Genomic DNA, 20653 nt, shown 5'->3' with positions numbered 1-20653 from the left:
CGTTGCCCGTGGAGCGGGGGAGTAGACATTAAACAATGCAGTCAGACGAAATGAGTAGGTTAATTAGTTCGAGAATCAGACACTCCATAGACCACAAGATGGGGGGGGGGGGGGGGGCCAAAAAGAAAATGGGACGGTGTGGAGCGAAACGAATGCTTCTTCCTTATGCTTTGGAAACGGGAACCCTATCAAAAAAGATAAAAAAAAAAAAAAGTACAAGATAAATTAAAATTTTGTAAGGAAGGGGGGGGGGGGGGGGGGAATAGATACATTAAATCCTAGATAGTAAGTTCCCAAGTTCAGTCCCATCCCATGCATATCCATATCGACCTCTCTCCAAGAACCAGGAAGAAATGTGATAAGGGGAGTACATAAAAAATGTAGATTATTGGACAATTTCGCTCGTGTCGTCGTCCCGAACGGGAAACATGAAGCATGTATGCATGTATGTATGTATGCATGCATGCATGCACCTTGTGGCGCACGATTGTGCATGTTCACCATGGCAAACAAATCTTGGCCTTTTTCTTTTCTCTGGTCCGGGTCTGCTAGAAGCAAGCAAGGCGAATAAAGAATAAGAAACGAAGAGAAATGATACACCGAGATGCAAGAACTGCAGGTGGGTGGGTGTACTGTACATAGCATAGCCTATGTTCATTGGTGGTCTCTCGGGCTCCTTTTTCGTCCCCTTTTTCTTTTTTCTTTCCTTTCTTGTCCCGCTCATGGATGGCGAAATTCCTTTTCCTATTCTTTTACTCATGCTTTCCGACTCGCCTTGGTAGCTTGTAGCCTCGGGAGACCAAGGCAACAGCCGAAAGAAGCTCTGCATGCATGGTGGAAAAAAAAAATTCTTTTTTTTCCTTTTGGACCAGTTTGGCTCGGTTCCTTCCATCCATCCGGGTCCCATCCCGAGGAGCAACCTTATCCCAGACGGGCGGTGGGAAAATCTTCCCGAGTTTTCGGGTCAAGCAACGCACGACGTGACCGAGCCTAAATCCAATCAATCAAATCCAAATCCGCTCCCTCTCCCGCTTTGCTTCCCCGCGACGCAACCCGGATCATCGCTCGCTGTAAAAAGCTGCGCCGCGGTTGCGTCGACGTGTTTCGTTTTTTTTCGGCCGTGGTTAGGACATGGGACACTCTCTCCCTCCCCTCGCCCCCCAAATTCGGCTATCTCAAACTCCTTCCCATTGTGCTGTATCGAGAATTTGAATCGCCATACCATGCTATATGTCCGTGAAGGGAAAATGGAATGAAAAAAAAAGTGAAATGAAACGAAATTAAAGATAAACGCCAGACGTGGTTTTTATATATCCCATGCGTCACCCTTCCCAAAAAATAAAAATAAAAATAAAAATAAAAATAAAAAATAAAAATAAAAAAATAAAAAAATAGACAGGAAAAAAATAGAATTCTATAATCGCGTGCGCGCGCCTGTATGCGTGTGTGGAGTGTGTGTTTAAATGTAAGTAGTGGGTGTGCGCGCGTCCGTGTGTGTATGTGCGAGTGATCTTAATACTTCGACCCACTATACCCGGTTGTTGGAACCGGAGCGGGCCGAAATATCATGTAGGTTCCTTTCTGGAAAAAAAAATATTTCACGTTGGAGTGCTCGTCTCGTCATGCATGCAAATGTTCCCCGCATATCTCCTCGCTGCGGAAATGGGAAAAACGAAAAAGGAAAAAAAGGAAATTCCGGTGGGATATAAAATAATGGGAAATAAGTTTCAAGGGAAAATAGGTATCATAAAAAGGTTATACATCCCAGGAGGTTAGGTTGGACAGGCCTCTGGTGGCGGTCGTCACCCCCCTTTGTTGGAGAAGGGGGGAGGTATATGGGGTGTCTTTTTTCCGAGGTTTCGTTTCAATCGAGGAAGGTAAAGAGGTTTGTGTGGAGGATGTTGATAGCACGGTCTGCGTCTCTCTCTTCGATTACACAGGATATATTGATCTCGCTTGCGCCTGTAGTTTGAAATGGGAAGGTTAGCCATGCCTACAAAGTGGGGTGCGTGATACGGTAACACTGATGTTTTCCTCTGTGCTCTCCCTGTTTTCTGGGGGTAGTGGGTGGTTGCTTACCTTGTGAAATCATCTCAATATTAACATTGTGCTCCCCTAGTGTGGAGAACATGCGTCCCGCAATGCCAACCATGTTCTTCATCTGCCGTCCCACGAGACTTAGAATCGCCATCTGCGGAATGATGTCCACCGTACCGTATCGGCGGAGGTCCTGGATGGCGCCTCGAAGATCCTCGTCGATAATCTGGTACTCGTCTTGACCAACGCCGTTCAGTAAGGGTAGTTCGGAATGGAGCGCCAAAGACACGTGCACTTCGCTGGTGGAGATCAGATCGATGGAAAGTCGCCATTTATCCAGCACGGAGAAGATGCCAGCGAAAAACCCATGTGATAATGACCGTTTGTTTGAGTGAACGTTTATGACGAGAATCTTATGTTTGGCTGTTACTGCAGTTGGTCGTTTCGGACCCTGCTGCTGCTGTGATAGGACGCTAGAACTCCGGGTACGGAAGAGCTTCGGGTCATGGCCCACCGTTGTCTTATCTAGCTCTGCGGGATCTGGGAAAATCACCGTGCCCTTGCCCTTGGGTTTCATGACATTCTTTATCCGGATGGGAATCCGCGCTCGGATGACCTGCTCCATGGTAAAAGGGTGGATTACCTCAGAGCCGTAGAACGTCAATTCTGCAGCTTCTGCGGGAGTGATGGCCGACAGGAGTCGTGCTGTGGGTACTTTGCGCGGATCTGCTGTGAAAATCCCGTCCACTTCCTTCCAGACCTGAAGCTCATGTGCGTTGATACCGACTGCGACAAGCGCGGCACACAGGTCTGTATAGCCTCGGCCGATTTTCTCCAGCAAGCCTCCCGGTACCGGCCCAAAATAGCCCGTGATCACGGGTACCTTATTCCCACATGCTTTTATCTTTTCGGCCAGCGCAACCGCTAGTCGATCATAAAACGCTTGGTCGAGTGATTGGCAACTTGTCGCAAAACTGACCACGTCCGATAGATCAACGTATTCCGACTCGACGCCGTGATCCTCCAGCAAAGCTACCATCACTCGACAGCTTAGCTTCTCTCCCGTGCTTATTACCTTGTCCAAACATTTAGCAGTTATTTCGCCGAGGGTTTGGGCAGCTTCGAGGATTTTGAAGATGTAGGTGCATTCGGCTTCAATGGCATTAATCAACTGTTCCTTTATTTCTGGGTTTCGTACTAGGTCCTTAGCGACCTGGACGTGTTCTTGTCGGACGGCGTCGACGAGGGCAACATAGTGGGTAGATTTTATATTGTCTGACGCTTCTCGAGCAGAGCGAAGTAATCTGGAAGAGGTATTTGTCATTTCACTAGTTCATTGGACCCAAGACGAATCTCCAAGCGGTAAGGTATGTAGTGGAGGTTATTTATATGCCTATGACTCACCGATTTGTGGTCCCGTCTGCTTTGGATGAACTACTTCTGGCTGAGCACACGACAGCAACTCTATGTGTTAGGGTACTGGGGCTATAGATCGGAGAAGAGGAGCGTTAATTCAATTATCCAAAAAGGAAACAGAGAGAAAGAAAAAAAAAATTTGGAGGGGGAGGAGGGGTAATTGTTCTTACTATATGACACGATCCACGATATCAACAGCGAACTTCCCCACGCTTGTTCCTCCAAACTTCTGGACAACCCATTCTGTAGGATGCGCAGTTATGCCATTGGTGAGAGGAACGTTGTCGGTTCCATTTACGCCCAGGTGTGGGAGGAAGCTCATCGTGCGTGACCAAGAGGGAGAGGAGAGCGAAAAGGCATAAGCCTTGGGTTTGCTCGATGTGTTCTGACCAGGAGAGGCGAAGATGAGTGAAAGATTGAGAGAAGAGAGTATAGAATTGATGAAGGAGGCAAAGGACGAGGATAGCAGCCCGCGCAGAGTTGGAAAAAAGATAAAAATAACCAGCTAGCTAACCTTCAACGGGAGAAAAATAATAATAAGAAGAAGATAGTCAGTCAACTCGTTCGTTCTCTGTGGTCTTTTTTTTGTAAATTTTTTTTTTTTTTTTTAAATTCTGCCCCCAGATAACTAACGAAAATCGGGTTGGTCCGTTTAGCGGCGCCGGTGGATCACGCAATCCGAGCTAACACAACTAGCACAAACCATTCTTATTTCTTTCTTTTTCCTCCTTTGGGCGCTTCTTTGGGAGATATGTTACAGTATTTATTATTCGAAGATAGCGGTGTTCGTTTTAGATAATAGATCTTGTCATGGAATAATGGAATAAACAGGAGGAGTCAGAAATGATAGCCAAGAGATTCCAAAGTATTCGTAACAGAATTGTTATTTATTCGTTACTTGTCCACTTTTACTCTTTTTTTTTTTCTTCAGGAAAACGTTTTCCTGACCCTTTGGCTATTGGAAGGGGTGTTTGTTCTGTTTGTTTCGCGGGGTTGGTTCGGGCTGCTTAGGTGAAACTACGGACCGACCAGGCGTTGGAGTCGAGGAAAAGCAGATCCAAAGTATTGAGCATGAATAAACTAGATATATATAGATTTACAATTTTCTACATTTTTTCAGAATACTATTAATGTGTAGAGCTACTATATCAATACGCCAATATTGGGTATCAAAATGCCTGCTGCTAGTAAGTTTCGGTGCTCAACAGCGTCAAGAACAAAGCAAATCCAATCTGCCAACGTATTTTCTGGAAGACGAACGTACCAAGGAAATGAATCAAATGTTTGTATGGATATTATTATATGCGAACATTTCATTATTCCATGCCGCACGTAACTCCGTACATACATTACATTAGATCCGATCTGATTAGATTGCAGCCCTACCTACCGCCATGTCATGTGCTTTTGACAGGGCTGGGCGGTGTCCAATCGAAATTCATTCATCGCCTTGACACCAACAACTACAATAATAGCAACAAGAGGAGCCAGCAGCACAATTTAGTTAATTTCAACTTCAACCTCTCTTCACCAACTACGGCGTGGGGAGAAGCAAGCAAGCAACCAACGCAGGAAGTGTGGAGTTTTGGCATATTTAACTAACCCCATCTCATTATCTGTTCGTGTCATTGCTTGATCTACCGCGGAAGCTACATATTTCAAATTTAAAAGTTTATCCACGAGCCTCTTTCTGATAGCTCAAGACAGCATGGAAGGCGATGTCTTGCCATGCCCATTCTGTGAATTTTCAGATTCCGATCCCTATTTCCTAACCCAGCATGTAGAGCTCTGCCACCCTGAAAATGGAACGTCGCCGTTTATTGCGACTGAGGAACCCTCTCCGACCCCCCAAAATTCGAAGCATAACACAGACCACATATTGGAGGGTTCCGCAGGGCTTTCCGCAGAGCCCGCCACCAATGATGATGAGCCTCTCGACGGCTACGTCGACTGTCCCCATGACTGCGGCGAGATCATCTCTACCACTGAGCTTTCAACCCACCTGGACCTTCATATGGCTGAAGGCATGACTTTTGAAGAAGCACCTGGTGGCGTGGTTACCAAAGGCGAATCGTTGGAGGCGGAGAGTGATGATGCAAATGTAGATTATACATACGACGATATCGAAAGTCGATTTTCTACAAAGCTGCCCAAGGCCCTTCGCAATAGGGATAATGTCCTCCAGCCAAAATCTTCCCGCAAGGGCTCACATAGAGACTCAAAGGCAACATCTGGACCGTCGGAAAAAAGGAAACGCAAATCAAAACGAAAACATCGTGACGCTGGTGGAGGTTTTGTGCGTCGACTTGGAGTAAGTCTACCCAATCTTCGACCTCTGCTTCCCCCTTTCGGTCAATTCGCTGATTCATATTAATGTGCCTTCTCAGAGATCGGAGTTGGGGCCATACGCACACGAAAAGCAAATGCCATCATGGCTAAGGAATATGTTAGAAGAAGGCGCAAAAGTTACAGTGTCCAACCAGATTCAAACAGATGGCACCCTACGCAGGGTTGAATCTGTGGCTAATGAGACCTCGCATCTTATAACTGTACTTGCGCAGCTTTGCGAGCTGGATCAAACTGTAGAACAGGCGTTTCTCTGCCACCCGGCCACGCGACATGTATTCAAGATGCCGAAAGAAGGCGGGTTTTGCGGGTACAGAAATATCCAGATGCTAGTTTCTTATATCCAAGATACCCTCGCGGATGGCTACGAACAATTTCCTGGTAGACTCCCAACAATCTTGCGATTGCAGGACCTTATTGAGCAGGCCTGGGACTTGGGCTTTAATAGTACGGCGCAAATCGAAACTGGGGGGATTAAGGGAACAAGAAAATATATTGGGACTTCCGAGGTAAAATTTTCGACACCAAAAATTGTGGAAAGCATGTATGTCTTTAGATGCACGTCTTTACTAACTCATAACTCACGATCAGGCCCATGCCCTTTTCCTCAGTTTAGGGATTAAGTATGTCCCCTATTTCCCCCAACTTGCTGTCACTCTGTCAAGCAAGTAAAATCTGACCCATCTTCCTAGCTGCACGGCCGGAGTCTTCGGCACTACACAAGATAGTTCTGCCCATAATGCCCTGCTCGATGACATATTGGCGTACTTCCTCCAAGGCTGCCCGACAAACGACGAAAAGATAAACCAAACTGAGTTACCGCCTCTCTATCTCCAGCACGAAGGTATGCAATGCCAAAACAAAGACAGCAATCCCAATATTGTCCCGTACCGACAGTTTTTATGCTAACAATCGATTATACCAGGCCACTCTGTGACGATCGTCGGTTTCGAAACCCGCAAGAGCGGGAGCGCCAACCTTCTCGTCTTCGACCCGATGTTCAAAACGTCACCAGCAATCGAGAGACTTATTGGCAACAAACACATTACATCGCAGGACCCGGGTCGCCTGATAAAGGCTTACCGGCGAGGTCCCGGCTACCTGCAAAGATACAAGGAGTTTGAAGTTCTCAAGTGAGCTATTTCTTTTTTTTTTTTTTGTCCGGGTGCAATTTGGAATTTTGCTGCTAATGAGGGTTTTTCCTTAAATAAAATTAGATTACCGCCGTCAACGACCCTCTACTAGGATCAGAAACGTAAGGGGCGCTGGCTTGGGAGATTGGGAGATTCTACGCTGGTTTCGATGGTTGCGTATTTTTCACCTCGAGTGACAATTGCCCGCATATATAGGTGATGATTCCTTGGGACGATCTTGTTTATGATGCTTGTTGCAGGCTACGACGGTTGGGATCGTTATTCTTAGCTTTTGTGATTCTGGCTTTTTACTTTGCTACTTTGCATACTCGAGGCGTTGTTTCTTTTGCGTCTCCGTCTCCGTTGCACGGTTTCGAATTTTCAAGAGACCCCTTAGATTTAGCGTTTTGACCTTAGTGCATTTCAGGCGATGGTTATTTCTAGCATCAATTCGGAATAATCAATATTTCTCGAGACTCTCTCTCTCTCGCTTTGTTTTTTTTTTTTTTTTCTTTTTTTTTTTTTTTTTTTTTTTTTTTTTTTTGAATAATAAATAGTTACAAAGTTGAAATGGATACGTATTGATACACAGTCAAGTTATTAGAGTTATTAGGTTATCTCAGCATGCTCAGCCTCTCTTCTCGATATTTTCGGATTAGCGCGACCAACTAAACTTCTTTAGACTTCTGCCAAGTCCTGCTAACTTCTGGATCAATAAGAGACTTCACATGTGCTCACAATCTAATATCTTGTAGAGAGTCTGAGAAGAAATGATTCTATTATATATAAAAAATCAACTTCACTCATATAAAATATTCAATTGATTTTGAAATTATATATCTATTCTAAATATCTGTCTGATCATTATCAAACTAATATTTTTTAAATTCTCAGTCATTCTGCTATCATCTCTGCTATTTTATAACTTACTACTTCTTCTCATCATATTATAATCATTGATAAAAGACAGTGTGTCTTTTGAATCTTAAGATACTCAATGTCAGACACACTTCAGTCAATATTCTTTATTACTTAAAGATGAATTCTCTCTATAATTACTACAGTCTCTCAACAATGTAGATAATGAATATAATATATCAGATAATAACTTAATAGAGCTTGAATCTATTAATACTTCTTCAGAATTTAAGATCACTGATACTAATACTGATATCTTACAAGCTTGTTTATAATTAAATTATTATAACTCACAGTATCTGTCTACAATATCTTATAACTGATAGAAAAGACAGTTGAAATTATCTCATATTATTAGAATATTACAGTAAAACAGTTGAGAAATGAAGACTTTTATAGAGACTTGAATTCAGAGTTCTGATATCTTAATTCATCAATAATACAGTACTTCTATAAAGCAGTGAAATATACTATATTCAGCACTTTTCAAAGCAGAAATATTTAATAATAATCAATATTATACTATCTTGCTTAAATAGAAGCTAAAATATCTTATTAATACTCTCTTCTTTATAAAATTCAATCACAATTCTGATCTGAATATCATCAACTTTCAGACTGCTTTTGAGATTATTCAGACTGATATATTAATCTGATTTGATCTACTTACTTCTATTCTAAAAAATAAACACATTAATTGAAAGAGCTATGAATGAGACTCAGATGAAATAACAGCTATTAAACAGCTATTTATTATTATAAGTATTATATATTACTCTTATTTCTTAAAAAACTTGAACTTCTTCAGCTCTATTCTCTCTATATATTTTCATAACTTAAAAGTAAAATAATAAGTGATAGAAATTATTTCTGACTTTGAACTCTGTCACAGCTATGTGATAAGAAATAGATTAATAATGAAAATTACTAAATAAGAGAAGATATAACTTAATATTCTTAACTTATTAATATTTCTATCTAATATCTCAAACTTCTAATAATCTCTGATAATATCTGTTATTTTCTAATATATTCTTTGAACTTCTATTAACTTCTGATTCAATCACTTGACTAATTCTTACTATTAGATTAAACTTCAGTAGCTTGTCAAAGATTCTCAAGCTATTATAATCTATGATAATATGAACTTTAAGAAGACTGTATAAAATGAGATAATCAGATACAATGATTTCATAACTGCTGTAACTACTACTACTATGATTATTTTTTCTAATATTTCAGAAACTGATCTAACTCAGATTATACATGATTTTATAAAACTATTAACACTGTAAGAAATCATTAATACATCTGATATGACAGATAATAATAATACACTTTAAAAGTAAATAATATTATATCTTATTTCAGATGCTGTTCAAAAGATTCATAATAATAAGATTAAAAGTGTTTTCAGTACTGTAAATAATTTATTATCTTAAATATCTGTTATTAATACACTTTCTGTGTATAGAATGTATTTTCAGCAGTTGAATACTATTTTTGAAAATGAGAGCACTATTGTGAGAACTATGAGAGTTTATAAGAAGATATTTAATGATTTTCTTAATTTATTAAGAGATTATACAGCATTTTTAACTTATCTCTTTTCAGTGTATGAAGATACTTTGATCATAAAACTTATTTAATTAATTAAGATGAAGTAGTTAAAATCTACAGATATCTTTGAATAGTATAACTAACTTCATTCTATTTCTGAATAATTTTATATTTAAATAAATCTACTCTTCATCATTATCTATACTCATTTTAAAGTCAGAGTCTCTGAGAAGACTTATTACTGTATTCAGTCTGATCTCACTTATTAAAACTGAAATTCTATGACTGCTATTAATCTGAAATATTATCTTCTTAAGTCAGTGATTTCTCAGAGTTTTATATCTTGAAATTTTACTCTATTTTATACTATTATACAATATTGAGATTATTCAGTTAACAATCTTAAGTACTTAGAAGATATTAATTTTATTATATAATAGCTTAGTTCTTCACAGTATCTTCAACTTATTAAAGATATATATATCAAAGTATTTACTCTTGATATCTGAAATAAAATTAACTCTCAAATCTCTCAGCTTACTCAAGATATTGAATTCTGTATTATATATTATCTTCTCTAAGAATGTGAATTATTCATTTGAATATACTATACTATTAAGTATGATAATATTGAACTTCTTGAGTACTTCATTTCATCTCTGATTATCTTCTTTCTTAATGCTGATTAATATAATTATATCACTGAGATGCTTTATTATTTTTAAATACTTTAATTTATTAAAATCTCTTCTCTGTATTAAGTAATTATAACTGTGAGTCTTATTAACTGATCTGAAAAACTTAGCTTCTTCAAAGCAATTGATCTAGATATGAAATATCTCAATAATAACTATAAGCTGAAGATAAAATGCTATAAAAATTCAATAAAGAATATTTATCTTATATTTAATTAAGTCTGTCTGTTAAATACATGAATTCATCAGCTACAGTGAATTTTAAAGTCTATCTTTGAGTATTCACTTACTGAGAAATATATAAGTGCTGTTACTAAGCTTGAGATATTCTCTACTATTAGAAGTCTATTAAAGAATGATTATATCTCATCTTGAGATTTACTTTTACTATCAAAGAAATGTATATTTGACTTCTTGAATATACTTTTAATTGAAGTGAAAGATCTGAAGAAGAAGATTGAGTACTTTAATTAAGTATGAATTCAGCAGCAGTTGATTGCAATGAACTTGAATTTAAATGATATAATTATTAATACTGAAGTTAAGTCTTATTCTAAGAAATTCAATGATAATATAGAGTAAGATTCTATTTTTATTAAAAATATATTATCTTTATCTACTGTAAATAATCTATCTGATACTTTAAAAACAATTCTCAAGAAGAATAACTAAAATTGATGAATATACTGAAGCTTTACTTACTTCATCTTTCTTTAATATACAATATTACATTTTCACTGATAAATATATTAATAATAGAACTTCTGCATTGTTCTGTCAACTTATAAGTTAATTAAATATCAAGATTTAAAATAAATATGACTAATATCTGACAAATATTATTTTTGAGATATTATTTTTTAATATTAATTAATTTATATTTATAACTGATACTTGTAAAGAATGTCTATATAGAATCTTTAATATATTCATCTATATAAATTACTTATTTATTAGAGTTCTACTTGAAATCTTCTTCATAAAGTAGAGCAGTATAAATAAAATAAGAATCTAAACTATCAGAGCACTGCTTCTCAGTGAAGAAGAAGATAACTTCTTTAACAGTAATTAATGTAACTGTATTAGTGAGAATGCACTGAGATTCTTGAGCTTGTATTTAAAGATGCTACATTCACTCTTGTATATAATAACTCAGTAGTGAGAATAAGAATTCTCAGATTTAACTATCTAAGCTCTCTTCTTCTCAGAGTATACTCAATATTTCTCATTATTCTCTTAACAGACAGTATATCTGTTCTTTCTCAGCAGCTGCTCACTCAGCTCTGTCTCTATTATTCAGTTAATATAATCTCACACTCTCTACTTCTGTAGAGAGAAGCACTGAAACTTCTTATAAAAGACTGATCATCATTTCTCTGATTTCTGAGACTGATAGAATGATGAGCTCTTACTCATCATTCAATTTCAATTCTGTCTTGACTGACTTGCCAGCTGTGTCTGCTCTCAACAGACACAGCTAGCAGACAAAGTGTTGAAGAGAAGAAAGACACTATATGATATTGTTAACAGTGGCAGCAGCAGCAGAGAGAAGAGAGTGCTCAACACAGAGAATAGCTGAGAGAATAGAAGAGATGAGCTCATCAGTGCAGAGAGTAAGAAGAATGAGAAGAATGAGAGAGATTATAATGACTCTGAAGAGAGGGAGAGAAAGCTAATATAACATGTCAGTGATTGATTCTTTCTCTATCACATATATCTCATTCATATTCATATTATTTACTTGATTGATTTCAATGAAACTTCTTTCTCTGTAAAGAACAGAGAAGAGAAGAAGTCTGAGAAAGAGAGAGAGAAATGAGAGTAAGAACTGCTATACAATAATATTAGCTTCTTATTCTCTTATTATATTACACTCATTTAAAGAGAGCTTTCTATATCTATCTGAACAAGTTCAGCTCATTATCTCTGTTCTTCAAAGAAGAGAAAGAAGTCTCAGACACTTTCTCACTCTCATTCTCACAGGTGAGAATGAGAGTGAGAGTGAGAACAGAGAAGTGAGAATAGACATAAGTGCAGGTGTGAAGAGAAGGACTAATTATCAGAGTTAGTATTTTATTTCATTCTTATTATACTTTTCATACTGAATAGATATGTACAGTGAGCAATGAACTTCATCAGAGCAGAGTTATTTATATGAGATAGCTGTGACAGCAGTAAGTATGTTCTTTTCACTGATGAGAAAGCAGAGTGAATACATTCATATTAATGTTGTAAGAGAAAAGAGTGCCATATTGATTTTTTTAAATCATGAAGAAGAAGAAGAGAAGAAGAGAAGAAGAGAAAGAAAGAAAAAAAAGATTCAAAAATATCAGTATAGTATTATTCATTTCTTCTTTAATGTAGTGAATTTATCTTCTCACTTATTAACTAATTTGATAGGCTCAGAAGTTTATACAACTTCAAAGAAATTCACAGATGTTTATAAAAGATCAGTGAAGTTAAAAAAAGATCAAAGATCTTATTATCTTACAGTATCATTTCCCTTGAAGATCTCATTGTCTTACAGTATCAATTCCCTTGAAGATCTCATTGTCTTACAGTATCAATTCTCTCAAAGATCTCATTATCTTGCAGTATTAATTCTCTTGAAGATCTTATTATCTTACAGCATCAATTTTCTTGAAGATCTCATCATCTTACAGTATTAATTCTCTCAAAGATCTCATCATCTTATGACTGTGTAATGATCAGCATTTTCTCATTCTCATTCTTCACTAGCAATGAGAAGCTTTACATACTCTTCAAGCTATATACTGTTTTTCTCAATCTTATTAATCTGAAAGTTTACAGAACTTTGAAGAAGTTCACTGATATTTATATAAGATTTCATTGACTCAGAAGTTCACAGAACTTTGAAGATTATAATGACTTAAATAGCTGATATCTTCATTTATTTATAAGCTATGATTATTATTTCAACTCAGATATCACTTCTTATTACTTATTTTACTGTCAGAGATAGAGAGTATGATAATTATGAAATTTAATAATGCTTTTTTAATTGATCTTATATTATTTATAAATGCTATACTTCTTCTCTTATTTAATGCAGTTACACTTGAACTGCTTTCAGACTGTGATCTTGAGCATGTGAACTGCTAGAGTAAGATACTATTTAAAGCTTATTAAGCTTAGAAGAAAATCTTTGACAGTTGTTAAGTCAGTTATATAAGTTATATTCACTTTTTAAAGTGAAGTTCATATCTTTAAGATATTAAGATTTAAGTGAGAAAACAATTTCATCATTCTACAGTATCTGAGTTCATATATTAATTATCTTTAAAAGATAGTTTCAGGTTAGAAAGAAGCTGAGCTTTCATAGTTATTATAGACTCAGAAATCTTTAAGTTATAGTTATTGAGAACTTTATCAGTTATATGAGTAAGATTGAGTTTTGACTCTTCAACTGCTTTGTAATGTTCAATCAGATATATAACAGCAAATTTAATCATTAATACAGTTTACAGCTTATTAAGCTTAAAAGAAAATCTTTGATAATCACACAGCAGAATTGAAAGAATAATATCTTATTAATCATTTAAAATAAAGAAAAAAAGAAAAAGAAAAAGAAAGAAGATATTAAGAGAAAAAAAAAATAAAAATAAAAATAAAAATAAAAGTAAAAGTAAAAGCAAAAACAGCAATAGTAACAGAATATAAAACTACTTCTTAATAATTCTCTTATCAATCTTATAATTAACAGAATCTGCTGAGTATAAAGAAAAACTCATTGATAACTTCTCATTGAAAAAACAGCTTGTATTATACAAGTTAACATTGTAATCTACACTAATAATAATCTGAAGATCTTCTTCAATAAATGATTTCAGTATATAATCATGATAGAATCTGATCAATTAGTTATTTATCATCAGTATACTTCACAACTTCTTCATAATATGATAATAATCATTATTATCTTCTTACTTATAATACATCATCTTTTATAATCTTCTAATATAATATTTCACAATGATATAAGACTCTCTGAGAATCTATAACAATATCTATTAATATCTAAGCTTTCTCTAGAAATATAGTGAATATACAGCATAGTATATTAAATTATGAAAATGATAATTATTGTATATCTTTCTAATATCAGAAATAATACATTTATACAATGACTTAAATTCAGTCATACAGAGACAGCATGCACAGATCTTCTCAGACTTTGTTATATAGTAAGTATTATAATGAGCTTTGAGAATAGCAAACTCAAGCTTGTAAATAGATATTATTATTTAACTAAACTGTTTAATTAGAGATTGATTTATATATTATCTATGATTAAGATTTAACTTACTTTCATTGTATTGAAGAACAGATAGATGAATGAAACAGCAGAGACAGCAGTAGAAGCAGTAGCAGATAATATAACAGAGAGATTTTCACATTGATAAGTAAGTAGATTATTGCTGATTAAAAGAAAGATAAAGAAAATAAAGTAAGAAGCTTATATTTATACTTATAATATAAGTAAATAATACATGAGTAAGTTAATAATGTTTAGATAAGTATATTTCTATTCACTTCTATAACTCTATAATTCATGATTGATTTAGAAGTTAGTAGAAGTTATTAGAAATTACAAGAAGTTTACAGAAGATTTATTATAGAAGATATCTAACTACTTAATAGTGTTATTTTCTATAGAGAAGTTGTCTCTTTCTCTGTAAGAAGAAGTTCAAACACAGTTAAAATAAAATATCTTTATAAATATAATATCTATGTTTATATTTCATTCATTAAATAATGTTCATTTATAGAAGATTTAAATATCAATACTATTATTATTACTTTACTGCTTGAATGAAGTATGTGAAGTATGAACTTAAGCAGTTATAGATATATGAACTCATGAACTTAAAGAAGAATGAACTCAGAGACTTGAAGAAGAAGTGAACTGTGAAGTAGTAAAAGCACTGATAATAGATATAACTAGAGTAGTAGAGACTTCAGCAGTAGTAACAGCAGCTGAAAGAGTTATAGAGATCTTAGTAAAGATCTTATTAAGTTACTATACTCTTTTTACTGTATATTAAGCAGTCATCTGAGCCAGATTATTGTCTTTCATATATTATACAGCTGTGAGCTGCTGAGCTGCTGTTATTTCACTGATTAAATCACTACTTAATATTTCAGTAGATACTGCTATCTCTGCTACTCTCTCTCTGTTTCTAATTATCTGATATTGATGTCTTTCTATGAGAATAGCTTCATATACTTTATTTATAACTGTAATTTAACTCAACAGAAAGCTGTGAAGCTGATCTTTAAATTTATCTTGATAGCTTCAAGTCTGAAGAAGATTAACAGTATTATATAATTCATTTTAATTGAATTCAAAGATAGATATCTTCTGATGAAAAAGAGCAGCTATCTATCACTAACATTAAGTAGATATAAATCATGAAACTGACATTAAAAAGTCTTAATTATGATGATACTGTTTCTCTATATATTTAATACATCAGTTCTTAAGTTCTGACAGTAGAATGACATCACAACTATTACTTTGAAATACCTTGATAATATTTATAGTGAGTGACTGTTTAAATACAGATATATAGCTTGAATTACATCTACTGCAGTATTTCTTCACAGAAGTGTTTATTCTATTCATATTAAATAAGAGTTAATTCTCTTCAAGATAAATCAGAAGAGCTTTTCAGTGATATAGATTATTAATAATTCTCTTTCAGTTGATAAAGAGATTAACTTATCTTTGTATTTTATTCTCTATTTATATCTTCATAGTGATTATTCTACATTGACTTTGACTCTGACTTATTATATTTAATGCAATACTTTCAGCATCAGATATATTCTTTAAGTTTATAAACTGTGATAATTAACTGATCTGATATCAAGTTCTTTACTGAGATCTTTATTTCACTGATAGTTAAGAAGATTAAATAGCTTTCTTTTCATAATCTTCAGAGTCAAATACTCAGTAGAGAAGAAGAATTAAGATATGACTTTTTCAATCTGATCTACAACTCTCTCACTTATATTATTATTAAATATTCATAATATCATCTCTCTTAATAGAAAATTCTTATATAATAGTATACTTAACATCTGAAATATTTATACTCATACTCAGTGAGATTATTATCATTATAATTCATATTTTTAATATTGATTTTATAAACTTCTCAAAGTGAATATTCTGATTTACTTTAAATACTTGAGATATGAAATACTGAATAATATCATTGATAAAAGAGATATCAGTATTATTAATATTCTATCTATTATTCTGACAGATCTGAAGAAGTATTGATTAGAAATATTACACTGCTTATTAAATCTTAATATAACTATTAATAAAGATAATAATCTTTAAAATGTATTAAGATATGATCTTTTCATCTGTATTAATAATCTTATTCAATAAAAAATATAATATATCATAAAATACAAGTTTACTGTATAAAATCAGATATTTACTGATAAAGATATTAGAATAATTAATAAAAGTTTAAATAATCTAAGTCTGCTGTAAGTTTATATTAATAGAATGAAATTCAGTCTTTTAAAGAATAATATTCTCAGCTTTACTACTGAGAGTTGTAGAACAGTTAAATCAGATAATATTCTTATAAAGAAGTAATCTCAGATATCTTAGTCTGATAAACTAATTATAGAATTAACTTCACTGTGTGATAAGATAACACTTATTAATAGCTATAAGCTCAATCTTTTCTTATAAAGTAGAGTCTTAAAGAATATACTGAAATCACTTATAAAGAGCTTACTCTGAACTGAGTAGTATATATATATACTTATTCTATTAAATGTATTTGAGTAAGTCTTCTTATCTCTGAAGATTATCAGTACTGATTAGATAAGAATTAACACTGAGAAACTATACTATATCTCTTATTTACTAATTATCAAGCTTATTTAGAGAAATCAGTTGAATAATTATCTTTTCTGTCAGAATTGTATAGAATTAAAGAATAAGACTCTTTTTATAGTCAGTTCTGATAATAAATAAAGTATTACTATATTTATATATTATATACTGAAGTATACAGATTTATTCTATATATAACTGAAGAGTATACTCAGAATCTGAATACAGATCTTGAAGTATTTATTAAAGATATTACTGAATAATATTCTGTTACTTATCAATACTATCTAATTCAGTATAGCTTATAATAAGTTATAGTATATCTTCAATATTTATTGAAAGTATTTACTTTAATAATGACTTTTAAAGCTGCTGTTATAGCTGATTTATATATTTTCTTCAATCTCTCTTAATTATATTTAATACAGTTAATAAGATATTATCTGACTCAGTTATTAAAAAGAAGTGTTATATAATTAATTCAGAAGTTATCAGAAGATCTCAGAAGTTATCAGAAGTTATTATAAATTAATATACTATATAAGATTATCAAGAGATCAGAAGTTATCAGAAGTTATTAAAAATTACTGAAAAATATACTCAGTGTTTTAACTATAGTCTCTGATAACTGAATAGATGTTTTAATAGCAAGATCAAGATATTAAATAACTAGATATAATCATGATTGAAAAATTAGTAAATTATTTCTATGTTTAAAATCATAGTAGCAGTTTTCAATATAATACTTTATACTCAGAATATATATATTTTCAGATAAAAATTATATCAATTAATAGAAAATTGAAAAATTAATTCTTCAAGATAATAGAGAAATAATTTATAAGTAATATTATACAGTAATTCTATCTTAAATATTATAATTAAAGTAAATTATTCTCATATTACTAATAAATAGAAACTATTTTTTCTCAGATACTCTGTGAAGAGTTTACTGAGAATATCTTATTTAGATTTAATATAAGCTCTGTGACAGTTGATTGACTCAGATGTTAGCAGGACTTGGCAGAAAGTAGCAGTAGTTCAGATTGAGTTAGCTCGGAGTGGAGTGGCTGAGTTTACTGAGATAAGTTATTAGGTATGATTTGGCTTTTAAAATCCACGTGATTTTGTATTGTTAATAACAGATAAATTACGCCGATACATTTTTTGTAATTTTCTTTTTTCTGCATGGTCGTTAGTGTTTAAAACAGCTTATCACATCCCCGCTCCCACACGCCCATTCCACCTTCTTCTCTACCTCGTACATATAAGCTTTACAATTTTTCCACCCGCCGACGTCCCCCGCGTTCTTTCCAACGAAAAATGAGGACGCTCCCTAACATTATCATCACCGGCACGCCTGGCGTCGGCAAAACGGTCCATTGCGAGCAGTTGGCGCAAGACACGGGCCTGCGACACCTGTCCATTAACCAAGTTGTGAAAGAGCACGGGTGCCATGAGGGATATGATGATGAGCTGCAGTGCTATATCGTGGATGATGATAAGGTATATATATATAAATGACTTTTATTTCTCTTTTTTTATCATTCCCATTGTCCATTGTCCATGCGGGATATGGTATGGTATGGGGCTAATACGTGACGCGGTGACGGTGTTGTAGCTCCTCGATGTGATAGAAAAGGATGTGCCGAAGGGCGGGTATCTTATCGATTGGCATGCCTGCGACCTCTTTCCCAAGTCCTGGGTTGACCTGGTGGTGGTGATCCGGTGCACTTCTACTGCTATACTCTATGACCGGTTGGCGGCTAGGTTAGCTTATTTTTTCTTATTTTTGTGTTTTTTTACCCCTCTCGGTTTCCCCACAAGGATATGGAAAAATGTTAGGAAGGTATAGAAAGGCTAATCAGCGATTTAAATTTATCTATTTATGGTTATTCACAGAGGCTACTCGGAGCGCAAACTGCAGGAAAACCTTGACGTGGAAATATTCGATGTCCTCCTCCAAGAAGCGCAGGAGTCATACGATGAGGAAATCGTCGTTGAGTTGACGAGCGAGAATGACGGGGATATTGAAAAGAATTGCGAACGCATCGAGGCTTGGATAGAATCTTGGAAAGCGACCCATACGGAGAGTTCGGGTTGAATGGGATCCCTCCTTTAGCCTCCTCGCGGCCCACGCGGCTCTACGGCCCCTTTTTCCCGGCGATAATATTTTGAGGACGATCGGGGAAATATCAAGGATATGTCTCCACGAGCCATTGTTTCAATTTCGCAAGCGCTTTGTATCGATGCGAGATCAGGTTCTAGATCGTCGCGCAGAAAAAAAACTCAGCGTCAAAGCCCACATATGCGCCTCCTCTACCACTCAACTATTAAATATCGACGTTGGGGGAGATTTGCTTTTTTTAACGCACCTTTTCGTCCTTGTCCATCTCTGCAAACGTCTTCCCCTCATACTCGAATATGGGATCCCAACCTGCGCAGTTCAATCATTATCAGCCCTGTCAATTCATGTTTCAAGTGGTAGAAATAATTGGAGGGTGGGACCCCGTTTTGGGCAGGTGGGAACTATACCGAAATTCGCGGGGCCCCTAGCTGGAACAATTCGACCCTATTATATGGAGAAACCACATGTTAGAATGAGAGACCGCGATCTACACCGGGCCTTAACCCGCTGTTTCTTGTGCGGTGGGGGGATTGAGAGGCAGAAGAGTAATGCAGTTACCTCAGTCTTCCCTTGAAAGAGTATCGGCTCCGCACCTGGCCCACTGCAGAACGCAAACGTGCACACTGCCACGATGGATTTGTCTGCGTATGGATCCAGCAACTTGTTAAGGCCTTCGTGGCCTAGGGCTTCGAGAAACCATTTGCTATATAATTTCGTTGTTAGTATTCAGAATTTTTCAAATGCCCCACGCGTCCAGCGTAAAATGCTTGTTTGATAGAGTGGATATATATATATATATACATATGCTTTTATAGGGGGAACACAAATTATCAAAGGCACCCCTTGTTTCATACCCGAGTAAGTAGGGAAGAAGTTGAAAAACAAAAAGCAAACACTTAGAGCGAGGAACTTACATATATGGTCCTGGCAACCCCTTTAATGCATTAAACTCTAGAGCTGTGTCTTCTGTCAACGCAGGCCCTTGTATCTGTATATTTGTATTCAGAGACACGAAAAATTTAGCTTGATGGCCCTTTCAATCAATTGCAACCAGCCACCACCCAATGATACTACTGGGTTATGGGTAAAAAATACTCCGTACAATCGATATCTAATATCGACTGGCCTGTATATATAAAAAAATAGAAGAAAAAAAAATATAGCAAGCGAGGAGAAGATTCTATCTGGCACATACCACCTCCGCCGCCCTGCGGCATTTCTCTTTCGCAATCTCTTCAATCGAGCCTTGGATCTCGGGCACGTCAATAGCCCGGTTCTGCACTTCTATGGCATCACCTAATATAGCCTGGACTTCGGCTAGTTTGTTTTTGTTGCCTGTGATGAAGTTTATGGTCTTCATGGTTGAGGGGGGGGGAGGTGGGGGAGATGATGGGATGACGGGCAGTGAGTGGGTGGTGATCGGATTGGATTGTGGCACTTGTCTTAGGTGATGGAGGCTTGGGCGCTGTTTTCCCCCTTATCCCGTTCTGTCTTTCTGTCTTTCTGTCTTTCTTTCCTTTTTTCAGTGAAATAT

At 35.3% G+C, this 20653-nt stretch overlaps 4 protein-coding genes across 6 annotated transcripts; 2 read left to right on the top strand and 2 right to left on the bottom strand.

Moving 5' to 3' along the window:
- Nucleotides 1-215: 215 nt before the first annotated feature.
- On the bottom strand, nucleotides 216-4062 carry BDBG_07665 (aspartate kinase). 3 transcript variants are annotated; one of them, XM_031723193.1, is made up of 5 exons: nucleotides 3624-4062; nucleotides 3442-3522; nucleotides 2080-3341; nucleotides 639-1962; nucleotides 240-548 (listed from the first exon to the last, which is right to left on the bottom strand). In XM_031723193.1, the coding sequence occupies exons 1-4, from the start codon at nucleotides 3773-3775 to the stop codon at nucleotides 1865-1867; spliced, it is 1593 nt and encodes a 530-aa protein (XP_031580310.1). In that variant the 5' UTR covers nucleotides 3776-4062; the 3' UTR covers nucleotides 240-548; nucleotides 639-1864. The 3 variants fall into 3 exon arrangements, with proteins under 3 accessions (XP_002621826.1, XP_031580310.1, XP_031580311.1); XM_031723194.1 differs by having other exon boundaries at nucleotides 240-545; XM_002621780.2 differs by having other exon boundaries at nucleotides 216-1962.
- Nucleotides 4063-4603: 541 nt separating this feature from the next.
- On the top strand, nucleotides 4604-7423 carry BDBG_07664 (DUF1671 domain-containing protein). The gene is made up of 6 exons (XM_031723192.1): nucleotides 4604-5764; nucleotides 5841-6308; nucleotides 6391-6422; nucleotides 6492-6643; nucleotides 6725-6932; nucleotides 7017-7423. The coding sequence occupies exons 1-6, from the start codon at nucleotides 5162-5164 to the stop codon at nucleotides 7042-7044; spliced, it is 1491 nt and encodes a 496-aa protein (XP_031580309.1). The 5' UTR covers nucleotides 4604-5161; the 3' UTR covers nucleotides 7045-7423.
- A 10768-nt stretch (nucleotides 7424-18191) lies between these two features.
- Nucleotides 18192-20519, top strand: BDBG_07663 (dTMP kinase). The gene is made up of 3 exons (XM_002621778.2): nucleotides 18192-18497; nucleotides 18613-18761; nucleotides 18894-20519. Exons 1-3 carry the CDS (start codon nucleotides 18315-18317, stop codon nucleotides 19093-19095), a joined length of 534 nt encoding a protein of 177 aa, XP_002621824.1. The 5' UTR covers nucleotides 18192-18314; the 3' UTR covers nucleotides 19096-20519.
- BDBG_07662 (rdgB/HAM1 family non-canonical purine NTP pyrophosphatase) lies at nucleotides 18718-20635 on the bottom strand. The gene is made up of 6 exons (XM_031723191.1): nucleotides 20315-20635; nucleotides 20034-20107; nucleotides 19678-19822; nucleotides 19527-19563; nucleotides 19367-19428; nucleotides 18718-19255 (listed from the first exon to the last, which is right to left on the bottom strand). Exons 1-6 carry the CDS (start codon nucleotides 20477-20479, stop codon nucleotides 19187-19189), a joined length of 552 nt encoding a protein of 183 aa, XP_031580308.1. The 5' UTR covers nucleotides 20480-20635; the 3' UTR covers nucleotides 18718-19186.
- Between the last annotated feature and the right edge of the window lie 18 nt (nucleotides 20636-20653).

This window comes from Blastomyces gilchristii (genome assembly GCF_000003855.2).
Source record: "Blastomyces gilchristii SLH14081 genomic scaffold supercont1.20, whole genome shotgun sequence".
NCBI lineage: Eukaryota > Fungi > Ascomycota > Eurotiomycetes > Onygenales > Ajellomycetaceae > Blastomyces > Blastomyces gilchristii.
This window is presented reverse-complemented; position numbering and strand designations above follow the sequence as displayed.

Excerpts from the sequence above, each read along its gene's own strand:
- BDBG_07665 (XM_002621780.2), bottom strand. The coding sequence starts at position 3,775 with ATGAGCTTCCTCCCACACCTGGGCGTAAATGGAACCGACAACGTTCCT. Across the intron at positions 3,523-3,623 it reads ATCGTGGATCGTGTCATATA|CCCCAGTACCCTAACACATA; the intron begins GTAAGAACAATT and ends TCCGATCTATAG. Across the intron at positions 1,963-2,079 it reads TATTGAGATGATTTCACAAG|GCGCAAGCGAGATCAATATA; the intron begins GTAAGCAACCAC and ends TTCAAACTACAG.
- BDBG_07664 (XM_031723192.1), top strand. The coding sequence starts at position 5,162 with ATGGAAGGCGATGTCTTGCCATGCCCATTCTGTGAATTTTCAGATTCC. Across the intron at positions 5,765-5,840 it reads GTTTTGTGCGTCGACTTGGA|AGATCGGAGTTGGGGCCATA; the intron begins GTAAGTCTACCC and ends GTGCCTTCTCAG. Across the intron at positions 6,644-6,724 it reads TCTCTATCTCCAGCACGAAG|GCCACTCTGTGACGATCGTC; the intron begins GTATGCAATGCC and ends CGATTATACCAG.
- BDBG_07663 (XM_002621778.2), top strand. The coding sequence starts at position 18,315 with ATGAGGACGCTCCCTAACATTATCATCACCGGCACGCCTGGCGTCGGC. Across the intron at positions 18,498-18,612 it reads ATATCGTGGATGATGATAAG|CTCCTCGATGTGATAGAAAA; the intron begins GTATATATATAT and ends ACGGTGTTGTAG. Across the intron at positions 18,762-18,893 it reads TATGACCGGTTGGCGGCTAG|AGGCTACTCGGAGCGCAAAC; the intron begins GTTAGCTTATTT and ends GGTTATTCACAG.
- BDBG_07662 (XM_031723191.1), bottom strand. The coding sequence starts at position 20,479 with ATGAAGACCATAAACTTCATCACAGGCAACAAAAACAAACTAGCCGAA. Across the intron at positions 19,564-19,677 it reads TCTTTCAAGGGAAGACTGAG|GGTCGAATTGTTCCAGCTAG; the intron begins GTAACTGCATTA and ends TCCATATAATAG. Across the intron at positions 19,429-19,526 it reads TAGGGGCCCCGCGAATTTCG|GTTGGGATCCCATATTCGAG; the intron begins GTATAGTTCCCA and ends TGAACTGCGCAG.